The 14,021-nt window shown below is 43.7% G+C and overlaps 5 protein-coding genes across 5 annotated transcripts; 2 read left to right on the top strand and 3 right to left on the bottom strand.

The window, feature by feature from the left end:
• Positions 1-135: 135 nt before the first annotated feature.
• On the top strand, positions 136-1,296 carry FA14DRAFT_169020 (Lipoyltransferase and lipoate-protein ligase; the record flags this gene model as incomplete). The annotated part of the gene is made up of 1 exon (XM_025500180.1): positions 136-1,296. The coding sequence occupies one exon, from the start codon at positions 136-138 to the stop codon at positions 1,294-1,296; it is 1,161 nt and encodes a 386-aa protein (XP_025352411.1).
• On the bottom strand, positions 1,270-2,549 carry FA14DRAFT_162364 (26S proteasome subunit P45). Its single transcript, XM_025499563.1, has one exon. It carries the CDS (start codon positions 2,491-2,493, stop codon positions 1,333-1,335), a length of 1,161 nt encoding a protein of 386 aa, XP_025352412.1. The 5' UTR covers positions 2,494-2,549; the 3' UTR covers positions 1,270-1,332.
• Positions 2,550-3,437: 888 nt separating this feature from the next.
• FA14DRAFT_127481 (pumilo) lies at positions 3,438-4,703 on the bottom strand (the record flags this gene model as incomplete). Its single annotated transcript, XM_025496801.1, has 2 exons — positions 3,438-3,707; positions 3,846-4,703. The coding sequence occupies 2 exons, from the start codon at positions 4,701-4,703 to the stop codon at positions 3,438-3,440; spliced, it is 1,128 nt and encodes a 375-aa protein (XP_025352413.1).
• A 3,177-nt stretch (positions 4,704-7,880) lies between these two features.
• Positions 7,881-10,745, top strand: FA14DRAFT_112000 (putative DNA topoisomerase type I; the record flags this gene model as incomplete). The annotated part of the gene is made up of 2 exons (XM_025495966.1): positions 7,881-9,894; positions 10,018-10,745. Coding segments are annotated over 2 exons (2,742 nt in total), but the record flags the coding sequence as incomplete, so codon positions are not given.
• A 151-nt stretch (positions 10,746-10,896) lies between these two features.
• On the bottom strand, positions 10,897-13,898 carry FA14DRAFT_85031 (uncharacterized protein). The gene has a single exon (XM_025502988.1). The coding sequence runs from the start codon at positions 13,763-13,765 to the stop codon at positions 11,036-11,038; it is 2,730 nt and encodes a 909-aa protein (XP_025352415.1). The 5' UTR covers positions 13,766-13,898; the 3' UTR covers positions 10,897-11,035.
• Between the last annotated feature and the right edge of the window lie 123 nt (positions 13,899-14,021).

The raw sequence follows: 14,021 nt of genomic DNA on the forward strand, positions 1-14,021 counted from the left end.
TCTTGGCTTTTTACGCGTTTAGCCTTCAGTGCATGGACCAATTAGAAGAAAAAGTGATACTTCTCCGCCAAGATAAACCTCTCGTTCTAATAGCCTCCTTCTTCTTCTTTGATGGTCTGGTCCGATCTATAACGAATGTCAGCTACATCAGCGGGACAACAAATTGCCCGAGCATTCATTTCAAAATCACATCATCCACATTTAAATTTATCGATCGAACATTATCTACTGCGTTCACAACCTGCAATAGTACCAGTTGCTTTTTTGTATCGTAATCAACCATGCATCGTTATCGGTAGAAATCAAAATCCGTGGCATGAGCTAGATGTGACACGGATGCGGGAACTTGGGATTCGTCTGGTACGTAGACGTAGTGGTGGAGGTGCAGTTTATCATGATTTGGGAAACACAAATTATAGCTTTCATATCGCAAGGGAGAAATTCACACGACGGACGCATGCTGAACTGATTGCAAGAGCGTTGAATAGCGATCCGGTCAACCTCAAAGCTGCAGATGCATCTGATGTTGGAGATACGAACAGGGGTGCTTTCGTCAATGATAGGAATGATATTTGCGTCGCTTTACGAAAATCAAAGACCGATAGACTGGAACGAAAAATATCCGGTAGCGCTTATAAGATCATCTCTTCACGAGCATATCATCATGGAACGATGCTTTTATCCGCCAATCTGTCTGATCTAGGTTCAGCATTGCGACCTATGCGAGCAGATATGGATAGCAAAGGTGTTGCAAGTGTTTCTTCGCCTGTCATCAATCTCGTCGAAGCTTTTCCATCTAGAAAATCACACTTGACACATGATGCATTTTGTCAATCAGTTCTTTCCGAATTTAAACGTACTTATGGTGGAGATTCAAGCGGCGTTGAATATTTTGATGATCATTTCATAAATGATGAGATCAAAAAAGGTTGGGAGGAAATGGATTCATGGGATTGGACTTTTGGTCAAACGCCAGAATTTACTCACAAAATCTCAAGTACTGGCTTCAAAAATCCCGACGTCGCACCTTTTACCATTAATCTGCATGTCAAGCATGGTAAGATACAAGAAGCAAACCTGAATGCTTCCGAAAGTCAAACCGATGAAAACCTACACAAAATTGTACAAAGGCTGAAAGGCGCTCGATATGATATCCTGGCCGATGCTCCTGATACTTTTGGCAAATCTGTCGAGAGCACTCCAGAAAGCGAATTATCGTATAACAAACAAGGAGCACCCCAGCGTGAAGCTGGAATCTTGACACACTTTCTCCCTTGGCTCAAAACTGTATTGTAAGGGTACAAAATTGTATTATCATCTAATGAAAAAAAACTACGAGAACATGAACAATTCATTCTTCTTCTTTGCTTGAACTTCTGCAATTCCGCCAACGAAGTGCTCATGGGATAATTCAGATGCTCCTTCACGTAAAGCAATCATACCCGCTTCTACACAAACTGCTTTCAATTGTGCTCCGTTCATCTCATCGGTAGAGCGAGCCAATTCTTCAAAGTTGACTTGACCAAGTGTCATTTTACGTGAGTGAATTTGTAAGATCATCGCCCGTCCTGCTTCGTTTGGCAGAGGGAATTCTACCTTTCTGTCCAATCTTCCTGAACGTAAAAGAGCGGGATCCAAGATATCGATTCTATTTGTTGCAGCGATAACCTTGATACGCTCATTCGAGCTGAAACCATCCAATTGATTCAAAAGTTCCAACATTGTTCTCTGCACTTCACGATCACCAGATTTGTCACTGTCAAAACGCTTCGTTCCGATAGCATCCAACTCATCAATGAAAATGATCGCTGGAGACTTTTCCTTTGCAAGCTCAAAAGCATCCCGAACCAATTTTGCACCATCACCGATAAACATTTGCACAAGGGAAGGTCCAGCCAATTTTAGATAACAGGCATTCGTTTGTGCAGCACATGCTCTTGCCAACAAGGTCTTTCCTGTTCCCGGGGGTCCATACATCAATGCTCCCTTTGGTGGTTTGATACCTAAGTTTTTGAATTTTTGTTCTTGTTGCATTGGCAAAACGATGGCTTCCACCAATTCTTCAATTTGTTTATCCAATCCACCAATATCTGTGTACGTCTCTGTCGGCCTTTCATCCACTTCCATTGCCTTCACACGACTATCGTATTCTGCTGGCAATTTATCGAGAATGAGATAAGAGTCTTTGTTCACACCGATCAGATCTCCTGGCTTTAGAGTATCTGCCGGTACCAAACCCACAATAGGAAGGAAGATCGTTTGACGGGTGGAGGTCTTGATGACTGCGCATTTTCCTTTTCTTCTTGAATCCAAATCAACATTTGCACCTTCCTCTGAATCTTCATCGATATCAGGATCCATCTCTAAAATTTCCACCACATTTCCTACCAAGTAAGGCAATACTTTGTTCTGTTTGATTTTTTCCGAATTATCCTTGATTTTTTCTTTCATCATGCTTTGTTCGTGCATCAATCGCATTTGCTCTGATCGCATGATTTTGATATCGTTCTCTAGCAATCTTGTTCTTGTTTGAATCTCTTCAGTTGTTGCTTTCAAGATTTCTTCTGGTAATTCAGGTTCTTGTGGCTTTACCTTTTCTTCCTCGGTATCCATCTTGTCTTCTTTTTTCTCATCTGCTGCAGATGAGGATGCAGCAGCAGCTGGTGTCATCTCTGAATCTGCCATCGTTGCTATGTAGACCGGACAGAGTCGTTGTGGTAATGAGGAGGCAAATGAATCTTGTAACGTCAGCATCGACAGGTCAACTTTGAATCAACACTCTTGTGTGTGTGTCTGTGTGTGGACTGTGCATCATCCCAGCGATTGCGCGGCTTTGAATTCAAATCCCTTTACGCGTCAAGAAGAACTGATTAAATAATCAACAGATCACGCATGCCGAACCATGGGTAAATTAAGATAGCCGTGGAGAATTCTAGGCACGATGGACTGACTGCTCGATGCTAAAGCACACAGTGGTGGTACAAATGAAGCGCTTATGTTGCCCACTTAATATTACAGTTATCTATTGTTCATCTACTCCACCAGACTTATGCTTGTTTGTGACGTTTCAAAGATTGATCATGATTGGATTTCATTGAATTGTTGTTCGGGATCTTAATGGGGCTACAAATCGCACTGAAAAGTGACTGAAGAGAAGTGAAAAAGAGGGAAAGAGAAAAAGGAAAGGTCTTCAGAAGAAGAGAATTTATTTGTGTTAAATGCTTGATGGAGAAATTGAAAAACTCTATTGTTGTGTTGTGTTGTGTTGTGTGTGTGTAGATATGCCGAAACTTGATGAGAAAGTAGAGAAAAAAAAAAGAGTTAAAAGCTAAAGAGGAGCATGTGAGCAAGAAAAGCCAAAGTAGGTGACATGCCTTTGATTGAGTAGCAAAAGAGAGAGAATCTTTCTGGCAGACTTTGCCGATTTCTTTGCAAAATCATTGATAGGATGACATGCCAGCATTTGAATGAGAAGGATTATTTGTCATCGTGGCAGCATTATTGCGAGTCGTTGTAGTATCCAGCAAACGCTCAATTGCGACAAGATGCTTGGTGTATCCACTTGAAGACCTTTTCAAATTATTCAGAACAGGTTTGATCAACATGACGAGCTTTTGCTTTTGTTGACCTTCAGCAAGTTCAAGGAATCTTTGCAAGACGTAATTACCATATTGATCACGCATCATTACAACGGCAGCAATCGGCTTCTCTGTTTGCATTCCAGTCTGATCAGGTGCCACGCCATAAGGCATAGTGGAAACCGAGCCGGGAACGGCAGAATGAACAGCAGTCTGTCGTCCCGGACCAGCACCTTCCATTTGAGGTTGAAGTTCAGAAGCGGGAACTTCAAGCATGATCTCTTCGATGAAATGATAGCGATCTTCTTCACTTGCTGCCGCAATGATAGATTCAACCACATTGCTAGCAAATTTGTGTTTTGACAAACGTAAAATGTTGCCTTTTGCCAATCGAATGATTCGATCCTTTTCGTTTCTGCCAGCCTTGCTGAGGATCCATTGTATGACATAGTTACCGTATTGGTCTCGCATCAAGCGGTCTGCATCCTCTAGCAATTCTTCCAGCAATGGTCTACTTTGGGCTTTATCGCAGAATTCAAAGATTCGTTGTAAGACCCTGCAGCTATAGCAATGGGCAGCAAGACTGTAGACATTTCCACGGAATGCCTGAGGGATATAGTCAATTTGACTTGTAGGCGAAACCCGCTCCAAGATCTTTTGAATGACATGATTTGCATTTTGATCACGCACGCACGGGATGATCTGGTCTCGCAATTCATCCGCAATGTTCAATCTCTCTTCAGGTTCAACGTAATCCAAAGCACGTTGAACGACTCGACATCCATAAGTGCTGAGCGACAAAGAATGAATTTGATTTCTCATACTTTCGACCAATTTGCTACGCATTTCGTCCGTTCCATTTTCGATCAACTTTTGAATGACATAATTTCCGAAAACATCTGTCATCAAAGCATTCGCTTTCGGATAGATCTCGTCAAAGATCAATTGCAAATCTTCATCAGAAGCAGATGTCAACTTTTCTTGTATAAATCTGCTACCGTGTTGATCGCTGCTAAACTCCACAACTGATCCAAGCACGTCATGCAGTTCGAATTTGCGTCCTCGATTTTGTCGCGTCCTAAATTCTTCAAGCAATGGCGATCGTTGTACATTATTCTCGGGCATATGCATTCGACTGAACGAAGATCCAAAAGACATTGATGATGGCGTACGTGAATGCATTCCTCTAGATGAAGGTGGCGTTGGACGGTACATTGTAGGTGAGCTTGGGATAAACGGGACCGTAGCCGGAATCGCAGTTCCATATGGGCCTGAAATCATTCTACGATGCATATTGGCTGTTCTTGGATCGTTCTGCGCCCAGTTTGGCGATTGGCCACCAACGTTTGCATAACCGTGTGCGAAATTTTGTCCTACGGGTGACGAGGGTGAAGCGGCCCACATTGGTGGTTTTTGAACACCAAATTGTTGCGGATTTGATGCTCCAAAAGATCCTTGCGAAATATGCGAGGTCTTGCGCTGATGACGATCAGAGTTGAATGGCATACCGGAAGGCAAAGGAGGCGATGCATTTGGATTGTACATCACTGGTGCCCCAGGAAGCGCATTTACTCCCATGAAATAAGGTATTGTTGCACCTGCACCTGCATTTGTTTGACCTTGATCCCCTCCACCAATCGTTCCACTCGATGAAACGGAATATGGAGGCCTTACCATCATTCCTGGAGGGCCAGTATTGTAACCGTACATGTACGATGTTGGATCAATCTGCTGCATTTGACCAGGAGCCAAATTGGGTGGCAAAAATGTTGGACTTTGTGGTACAGAACCGGAAGGAATTGACGGAGGACCGCTTGGCATACCATACGGCGCATAAGGATCCGGAGGAGTGGCACCCAAAGGAGATGATGAATCTGTCTGATGAATGCCTGCACCCGAATTTTGGGATAGTGGAGATGAGTATGGCGCTTGATTTAGCGGTAATTGATGCGCAGGATAGCCTGTAGCAGGATATTGCTGAACAGGCTGTGGAAATGCATATGTTTGTGGCGGTGGAAAGGGCATTCGCATCGCTGGTTGCTCAGCTTGCTGAATTTGCCCCATACCCCCTTGAAATGGTTGATGATATTGCTGTTGATATTGTAAGAATGCTTCTTGAGAATGTTCGGGCGCATTCATTGTGGCCAAAGAAGAGGCATCAGACGCCTGTGTTCCTTCTCCTCCTGGTTGGCCTTGTTGGTTGAATTGACGCTGCAAGTGTTCTTCACTTAAATGCTCATTCCCTTCGATGTTCAAGCCTGGACCGATTCCGGAATTTGATCGGCTCATCCGTTCAGCAGAGATATTTGTATGGGAAATTGAGGGTGATGTTGGCTGTCTTTCGGCTCCGTGTACATTTAATCTTGTACGATTTTCATTTGATATATCTTGTATTGCCAAATGCTGAGCCCTTTGTGTTAATTCGTCCATTGGATTCGTCTGTTTGATCAGAAGAATGTTCGCGTGTAATTTTCAAAAAGGATGACGGTATGGAAAAGAAAAGGTACAAAGATGATTCGATTGAAAGGAACCAAAGTAGCGGCATTATTCCCATTCCAGATTTGATTGAATGACCAAATGGATTGACAGAATCAATCGTTCATTGGGAATTGGGCGTAAGAGCGTGAAAATATGCAAACGCAGGTAAGAAAGGACAATGCGATTCATTATTTCATTTGAGCGGCGGCGACGGCGACGGCGGCGAATATTCGTTTTCGGTATATACGGAAAATGAACGTCATTGGCGTAAATTGAAGGAGGATGAAAAGGAAAAAAGAAGTGTCAGTAATACTATTATCAGAAAAGGCAGCATATATGCTCGCTTTTAATCGACTGTTGATGGCCTTTTTTTTCTTTTGATGATGGATTGCTGTTCAAAATCGGGGCAAGAGGCAAGTTTTCATCGCTAAGAAGTGCAACTCCATGGCGATTGCTCCTTTGTCCGCTCTTGACAATCCTGCTGAGCAATTTCGGCAGTAATCCAAAGAGTCCGAAACGCCATTCTCATTTATCTCTTACAGTCAGCAAGTCTCACGTACTCACACTTCCATTCCTTGAATTTTCCAGTGTAACAGTCGCGCCCGTCCAAGAACGGTTCGGTAATGATTCCAATCCGACAGCGTTCTTGCGTATTGGATAGGAAATCGAATCTGGATGATCTATATTGGACGAATGCGCATTTTGTGTTGCAGGAAATGGTCTTTCAAAAGCAGAAGGACTTGCGGTCATTGCTCTCTTTCCTGCAATAGACAATGGATCATCTAAAGGTCCATCTCCCGGCGTATTCAACGGACTTGCGGTCGTTGTTTCGGCTCCAATGGTATTTGCATCAATGCTACCACTTATGCTACGCATACTTTGAGGTCTTGTGCTCGGTAATGATGATTCACGCGAGGCGGGCGCATTGGAAGAAGCACTTCTGGTTAATTTGGTGAAATTTGGAATTGGACTCAGTCCGCCTCCGATTACCACTCCGCCGTTTCGATTTGTCATGATTGGATTTAATGGATTAAATTTGGACTCCATTTCGTCGTTGCATGGCATGGCTTTTGGTTGTAATTCTGAGTTTGTATAGAGTGAGTCGCCAAGACAATCCTTTTTGTTTTCGGGCCGTACTTTCAATGTTCTAAATGATGTGATTCTAGAAGATTGCAATGCAATGCATTCCTACAGCTACTAAGCTGTAATGACAATCTTCAAATCGGACATGAAGTCAAGAATGTCTTGATAGACTATTGTCAGAAGTCGTCGTATTTGAGAGAGATGATCACAGTCACGATTACAAGTTTGATGGCGAATTGAAGCCAAACAGATAGCAGTAGCACGGACATGTACGTACATCGATCCCTTTGTATGACATTGAATAACAGGCACTTTAACAGCCTCGGCATTCCAAGCAGCACTGCAATCTCCAATGCTGCATAGACCTGCATCTATTTCCAAAAATCACAATCACGTCTTTTAGTGTGAATGCAAACACCCAACACACACACAACCCTTGATTCCATCCCGATAATTAGATCGCTTTACCAAGGGTGTCAAGGCACTGGTTTCCATAGAAATGCTCAGCTTCAAAACTTACACACACGCAGCGGGCTGGCTAGCGTGTATTTTATTCAAACGTTCCATATTGAGAAACGTTGTGCTTATATAACGTGAAGTATGGCTTTATCATTGGCGATACGCGTTTAATTAACACGAGAACAACACTTCTTGCTGAGTGATACTGTTTGATTCAATATCATCATCACCATCATCATGTACAAAAACCGCATTCAACAGTCATGAAAGTGAAGCGCAAAAATGAGAATATTGTGTGTAGCAGAAAAGCCTTCGATTGCTAATTCAATCACAGGTATTCTATCTTGCGGCGGTCATGTGGATAGAGAAAATGGAAGGGACAAATACTGCAAGAATAATCACTTTCAATACAAATTACCGCCCAATCATACAGTCAGAATCAATGCAAGACCGGTCCCACCTGGCATGATTGATGTCACGGTAACAAGCGTTCGTGGCCATGTGATGTCATGCGACTTCGGAGAAGCTTACAAATCATGGCGTTCATGTCCACCTGCTGATCTTTTCAAAGCTCCAATTGAAATCAATGTTACAGATGATGCAAAGCATATTGCCACAAATCTCAAACAACAAACGAGAAATGCCGATTTGTTGATGATATGGACCGATTGCGATAGGGAAGGAGAGCATATAGGATCGGAAATTGTCAACATCTGTCGAAGCACAAAGAGAACACTACCTGTTCTAAGGGCCAAATTCAGTGCTATCATCGCCGAACAAATTCATCGAGCTATGCAGAACCCTATCGAATTGGACTGGAATGCTGTCGCTGCGGTTGATTGTCGACAGGAATTGGATCTTCGTTTAGGCGTAGCATTTACCCGTCTCCAGACAGTACGACTACAGAACAAATTTAACGAACTGGATAAACTTGTGATCAGCTATGGTCCTTGTCAATTTCCAACTTTGGGATTTGTGGTAGAGCAATATTGCAAAGTAATGGAGTTCGTTCCGGAACCGTTTTGGTATATCGCAGTGATGAAGAAGCGAAACGATGTAGAAGTAGACTTCCGTTGGTCAAGAAATCATCTCTTCAAAGAAGAAGATGTTACTGCGATCTTTCAAAGATGTATAGCCAGTCCTGAAGCGACAGTGACAAAAGTTACTACAAAGGACACACGGAAGTTCAAGCCTTCTCCTTTGACAACCGTAGAACTTCAAAAAGCGGGCGGAAGGCTGTTGCGCATGGCTCCGAAGAAGGTTCTCGATATCGCCGAGAAGCTGTACCAAAGAGGAATACTCTCTTACCCTCGTACAGAGTCGGATCAGTATGACCCTGCATTCGATTTCAATACCTACATCGATAAGCAGAAGCATCATCCAGATTGGGGCACCTTTGCTTCGAATCTTGTAAATGATCCAAGATGTTTTGAGAAACCGGTAAACGGAAAGAAGAACGATAAAGCACATCCGCCGATCCATCCTACAAAGCCTGCTATTGACCTAACCGGAGATGAAAAGAGGGTTTACGATTTCGTTACGAGAAGATTTCTGGCCAGCTGCAGCAAACATGCTGTTGGTAAGCAAACCAATATCGATCTCAATATTGCTGCTGAAATATTCTCAACAAATGGTATCATTGTTCTAGAGAGGAATTACTTGGACGTTTATCCTTTTGACACATGGGGTGGACCGGCATTGCCGGAATTTCGTCAAGGAGAGCGCTTTACGCCGGACAAAATTGAGAAAAAAGAAGGAGAGACAACAAGGCCAAAATTGCTTACCGAAGCAGACTTGGTGTCATTGATGGATAAAAACGGAATTGGAACAGACGCAACAATTGCTGAACACATCCAGAAAATCATCGATCGACAGTATGTCATGTTGATGCCTGAAGGTCAAATAAAATATCTTGTTCCTTCAACGCTTGGGATGGGATTGGTTTCGGGTTATAACAAGATCGTTGATCGCGAGGAGAAGAGCTTATGCAAGCCAAAATTGCGGAGAGAGACGGAGGAAAACATGGGTCTGATCTGTGAAGGCACACGAACGAAGGATGAAATCGTGCGCGAGAGTCTAGAGGAGTATTTTGGGGTGTTTCAAGATGTTGAAAACCATTTCAATAGGCTTGAGGATTGTATGAACAATTATCTTCGAGGACCCTTGGACGAAGCTGCACAAGCGGAAGCATCTTCTACCTCGGAACTTCAAGCTAGGCCTGAGCAAGAGCACAGAAGTGAGACTTTCAACATAAATGCCGTGAATGTTGGACAGCAGAACAGCCACACGAACGGGCGTATCGAAGTGATAGATTTGGACGATGATGATGATCTAGACGAGGCTTTGCTGATTGAAGCCTCAAATCTTGCTGAAACCCAGCAGCAGGCCCGTTCCGCTTTATCCGCAATTCCATCAGGAGTAGGAAGATCGAATGGCGCAGGGATGGGAAGGTCGAATGATACTGGAGCGGGAAGTTCGAATGGCGCACGAGAGGGAAGGTCGAATGGCACACGGCGCACATTCGAATCCGCATCAGATGATCTTGCCGAAAACAAACCTCTCTGTCGATGTAATCAAGAAGCAACACAAAAGGCAGTGGTCAAAGATGGGCCGAACAAAGGAAGGTTATTTTGGTCTTGCGCAAAGATACAAAATGATCCCGGAAATTGTCAATTTTTTCAATTTGCCGATCAAAATCCTGTTGAAAATGGGGGAATTAGGAGCAGCAACAATTATGGCGCTTCTTCTTCCACTTCTAGAGCAGGCGCAAACTCGAGCTCGAGCTCACGTAGATGTTTGTGTGGTCAAGAAGCCAAACAGCTAACAGTGACAAAAGAAGGATCGAATAAAGGTCGAAAGTTCTGGTCTTGTCCCAATATGGACAGATCGGCCAAGTGCGATTATTTCGAATGGGATGAAGATGAAGGCGGCAGTGGGAACGCAGGTGAGAGCTCTGATGGTCGATCATGCTACAATTGCGGTCGAACGGGACACTGGTCAGCGCAATGCCCTCAGAATAAAAAGAGAGGTAATTCCGGTCACAGTGCAGCAAGACCATCCAAAAGGGGAACGAATAAATCTTCTTCAACATCGAGAGGGAGCTGTTACAATTGCGGAGAGGAAGGACATTGGAGCAATGATTGCCCTTCGAAACGGTGAGCAAGAATGTATTTTAATAATCACAAACATCATTTGTACTTTTCGTGTCATCTTGGATTTTTCCTCAATAAGCTGTAACTCTACCAACAAAATTAATGGTTTTAAACATTTCGATGTATTTCTAACATGGGCAGATGAAGGTTTCATATCTATAATAAAAGCAACATTTAGCAGTATACAATATATTACCATTGAAAAAATCCAGAGAGGTGATACGAAATAAGGGGGTGTCTCGGGTAAATGGGCGCAAATTTGGGAATTTCTGATTTTTAAGTAGTTCATGAAGACGTATCCATCGAATTTGAATGTCCCATCACATGGCCAAAAGGTGCCAATTGATCGGATTGAAAGATTTGAGTATTTTGATGATTTTGCATGTGTTGTTGCAAAGCAGCAACGATGGCAGCTTGATGAGGATTTTGTGAAGGATCAACCATTTGATCTAAACCAAGAAGACCGTTCATGTTATGACCCATACTTGCAGCAGCTCCTGCAATACTTGCAGTCAAAGCAGGCATTTCCGGCGGAATAGGAAGACCAAGTCTCGAACGCAATTCCATAATCTCTCTTCTGCATAAAGCCAAATCTCTATCACGTCTGCCCATTCGATGTTTCAAACGGATTAAGTATTCGTTACTGTGACGTAATAGGGCTACCTTGCTGATTGCACGATTGGCAATTCTTGCACTTTCCGCATCTCCAACCTCTTCCAGCCCAAATCCTTCCGCATCTTGATCTTCTATGTAACCATCAGGCCCTAACATTGAACCACCGGGAACGTCATCATCCAAAGTGATTGCGGGCAACATGCCACGTAATTCATCAAAACAGAATTTCAAACTGTCACGTCTCTTTTGCTCGGCTGCTTTGTGCGACGTTCGACGTGATTCTAATCCGCCGCCTCCGGATGACTTCATGGTTGAAGCCCATGAATCACGATCCTGGTTTGATAATCCGCCAGGTAAAATATTTTGCAAAGAACCAGAATCTGCAAATGAGACTTGCTTGCCATTTCCAGATTCATTGCTGGATTTGTTTGAGCGACCTTTTCCATTGACATTTACCTTACCATCTTCTCCTTTTCCACCCTTTTTCTGGTTTGATTGAATTCCCATTACGCTACTTGGCGTCATTGGTTTGCCATTCGGAGGTGGCATTTCAATAGGAGATGGGGTAGAATTGGCTGTCTCACTTGGCGATGCATCCATTGGCTTTGCACTTCTGCTACCAGCCGAAAGAGGAGGGAATGCTTGTGGTGTTTGCTTTCCATCATTTGATTCGGACTGCGAAGTGCGTCTTGAGGTTGGCGCTGAACCATTTCGACTTCCATTCCCTGACACAACGGGAACATTTGGACCAAGAGGGCTTGCCATACTACCCGAAGCTGATTCACCACGCTTTCTTGTTTGTGTAGAGGATGTAGAGGAGCCAACAGTCGGCTTGACGATAGGACTTGCTCGTGCACGATTTGCGCGTGCTTCAGCAGTTGTACTTCGATTCTTTCGTGGAATACTCTTTGTCGGATTCGTGTTGGGACTTGCACCTGGAATTCCACGACCTTTACCTCTACCTTTCATTTGTGTAGGTCCATGGAAAGGAGATAATTGCATAGCAATCATTCCGTCATGTGAATGCATTTGAGGATGCAAAGCAGGTGATGTTAATGGCGAGAACAAGTCTGCGCTTGTTGCTGTACTGCCAACATTGGAAAACACACTGGCAGGTGTGATAGCAGGTGATTCAAGCGGGGTGAATGAACCAGCCATCATGTTCCCATCTGCCATACTACGTTGAGGATCCATGATTTGCTGCATTTGCGAACTTCCAGGAATGTTCAATGGTGAAACAAATGGTGCTTGCCCACGACCAGTTTGAGAGAAAGCACTGGAGGAAGCTGGCGTAATGAGACCGTATTGGTTCATCGCAACACTCACGCCCATCGTTTGTCCTGGCTTACTTTGATTGAGGAATGCACCATGTGAAGGCATTGATCCGGTAGCAGATGAAGATAATTGCGGAAACGGCGGAGAGAAGATTTGGTTCCCTCTGTTTTGAGGTGACGGTTGTTGCTGAGATGATAATTGTTGGAATTGTTGCATCAACTGAGATGCGCTCAATGCACCCGCGGCCATGGCTTGCGATTGTTGTTGATGAGAACTTCCATCGTTGTGAGGATTGGTGGATTGTCTCTGCAATGCTTCCAATTGTTGTCGAAGGAAAGCGGTTTGAATACTTTGAGCGCGCTCCATTTGTTCTTTCTCTGTCAATAGCTTTTGTAATTCGCCAATGGACAAATTACCGTCTTGAATTTGTTGTTGATGCTCTTGTTGGGAAAGACTGGAAGCATTGATCGATTGCAAAAGGCCTTGCAAATCATTCGGATCTAAAGACAAGCCTGAGTCATATCCCATTGCATTACCACCTCCGCCATGACTACCATTGCTGCCATCAGTACTGCCACCACCGTTGACAGAGATACCAGAGGATGCACCGGTAAGATCAGTGCCATCAGTATGGTTCATCGTAGGAAAAGCATGTGGGCTTTCATGACGGCTATTGGTGGCTGCTTGTTGCAAAACTTGTTCACGCATAGATATTCTAGGCGATGAATATTGATTGCTTCTTGGACTTCCGGCAACGCTATTGTTTGATGATCGATTACCGCCTGCATTCACATTGTGAGATTTTGAACGAGAAATAGACGGCTTTTGACCATGGCCGAAAGATGTGCCTTGAACGGGAGAAGCCTGACTACCTCCTGCTTGACTGGCTGAAGAATTGTTCTGTACATTTACGGTACCGTTGTGATTATGAAAGATTGCTAAATCATCCAAGCTTGATGGCAAGGAAAAGTCGGCGCCGAAATCAAAAGAATCGATGTTAAAATTGTGAGAAACAGGCGTTGAAGAAGAAGGTCCTCCTCCATGAACGCTGTAGGGTGAAGACGTTGAGACTTCTTCGCCCATGCTGTGACCTGAAGCTGCAGGAGCAGTTGCTTGAGCTGTCATTCTCTGGTTGTGAAGTCTCACCTAGTCGAAAAAGGCGGATGAAAGCGTTTTGAGTTGAAAAAGAGTATCGTTGACTTCAAGCGGATGGAACGTAGAAGGATGATAAAGTATGGTAGAAAGAGAACTCCCTTTATATCATGACAATTTTTCCAAATCTTTAAAAAGCCTGTGCAATAATCCCTTTTTTATTTGGTAGACGGTAAAATTGGCGTAGAGATTCGAGTATTTGGTTATAACGACTTCGCAAAACGTGATC

The sequence above is a fragment of the Meira miltonrushii genome, assembly GCF_003144205.1.
Source record: "Meira miltonrushii strain MCA 3882 unplaced genomic scaffold FA14scaffold_5, whole genome shotgun sequence".
Classification (NCBI taxonomy): Eukaryota; Fungi; Basidiomycota; class Exobasidiomycetes; order Exobasidiales; family Brachybasidiaceae; genus Meira; species Meira miltonrushii.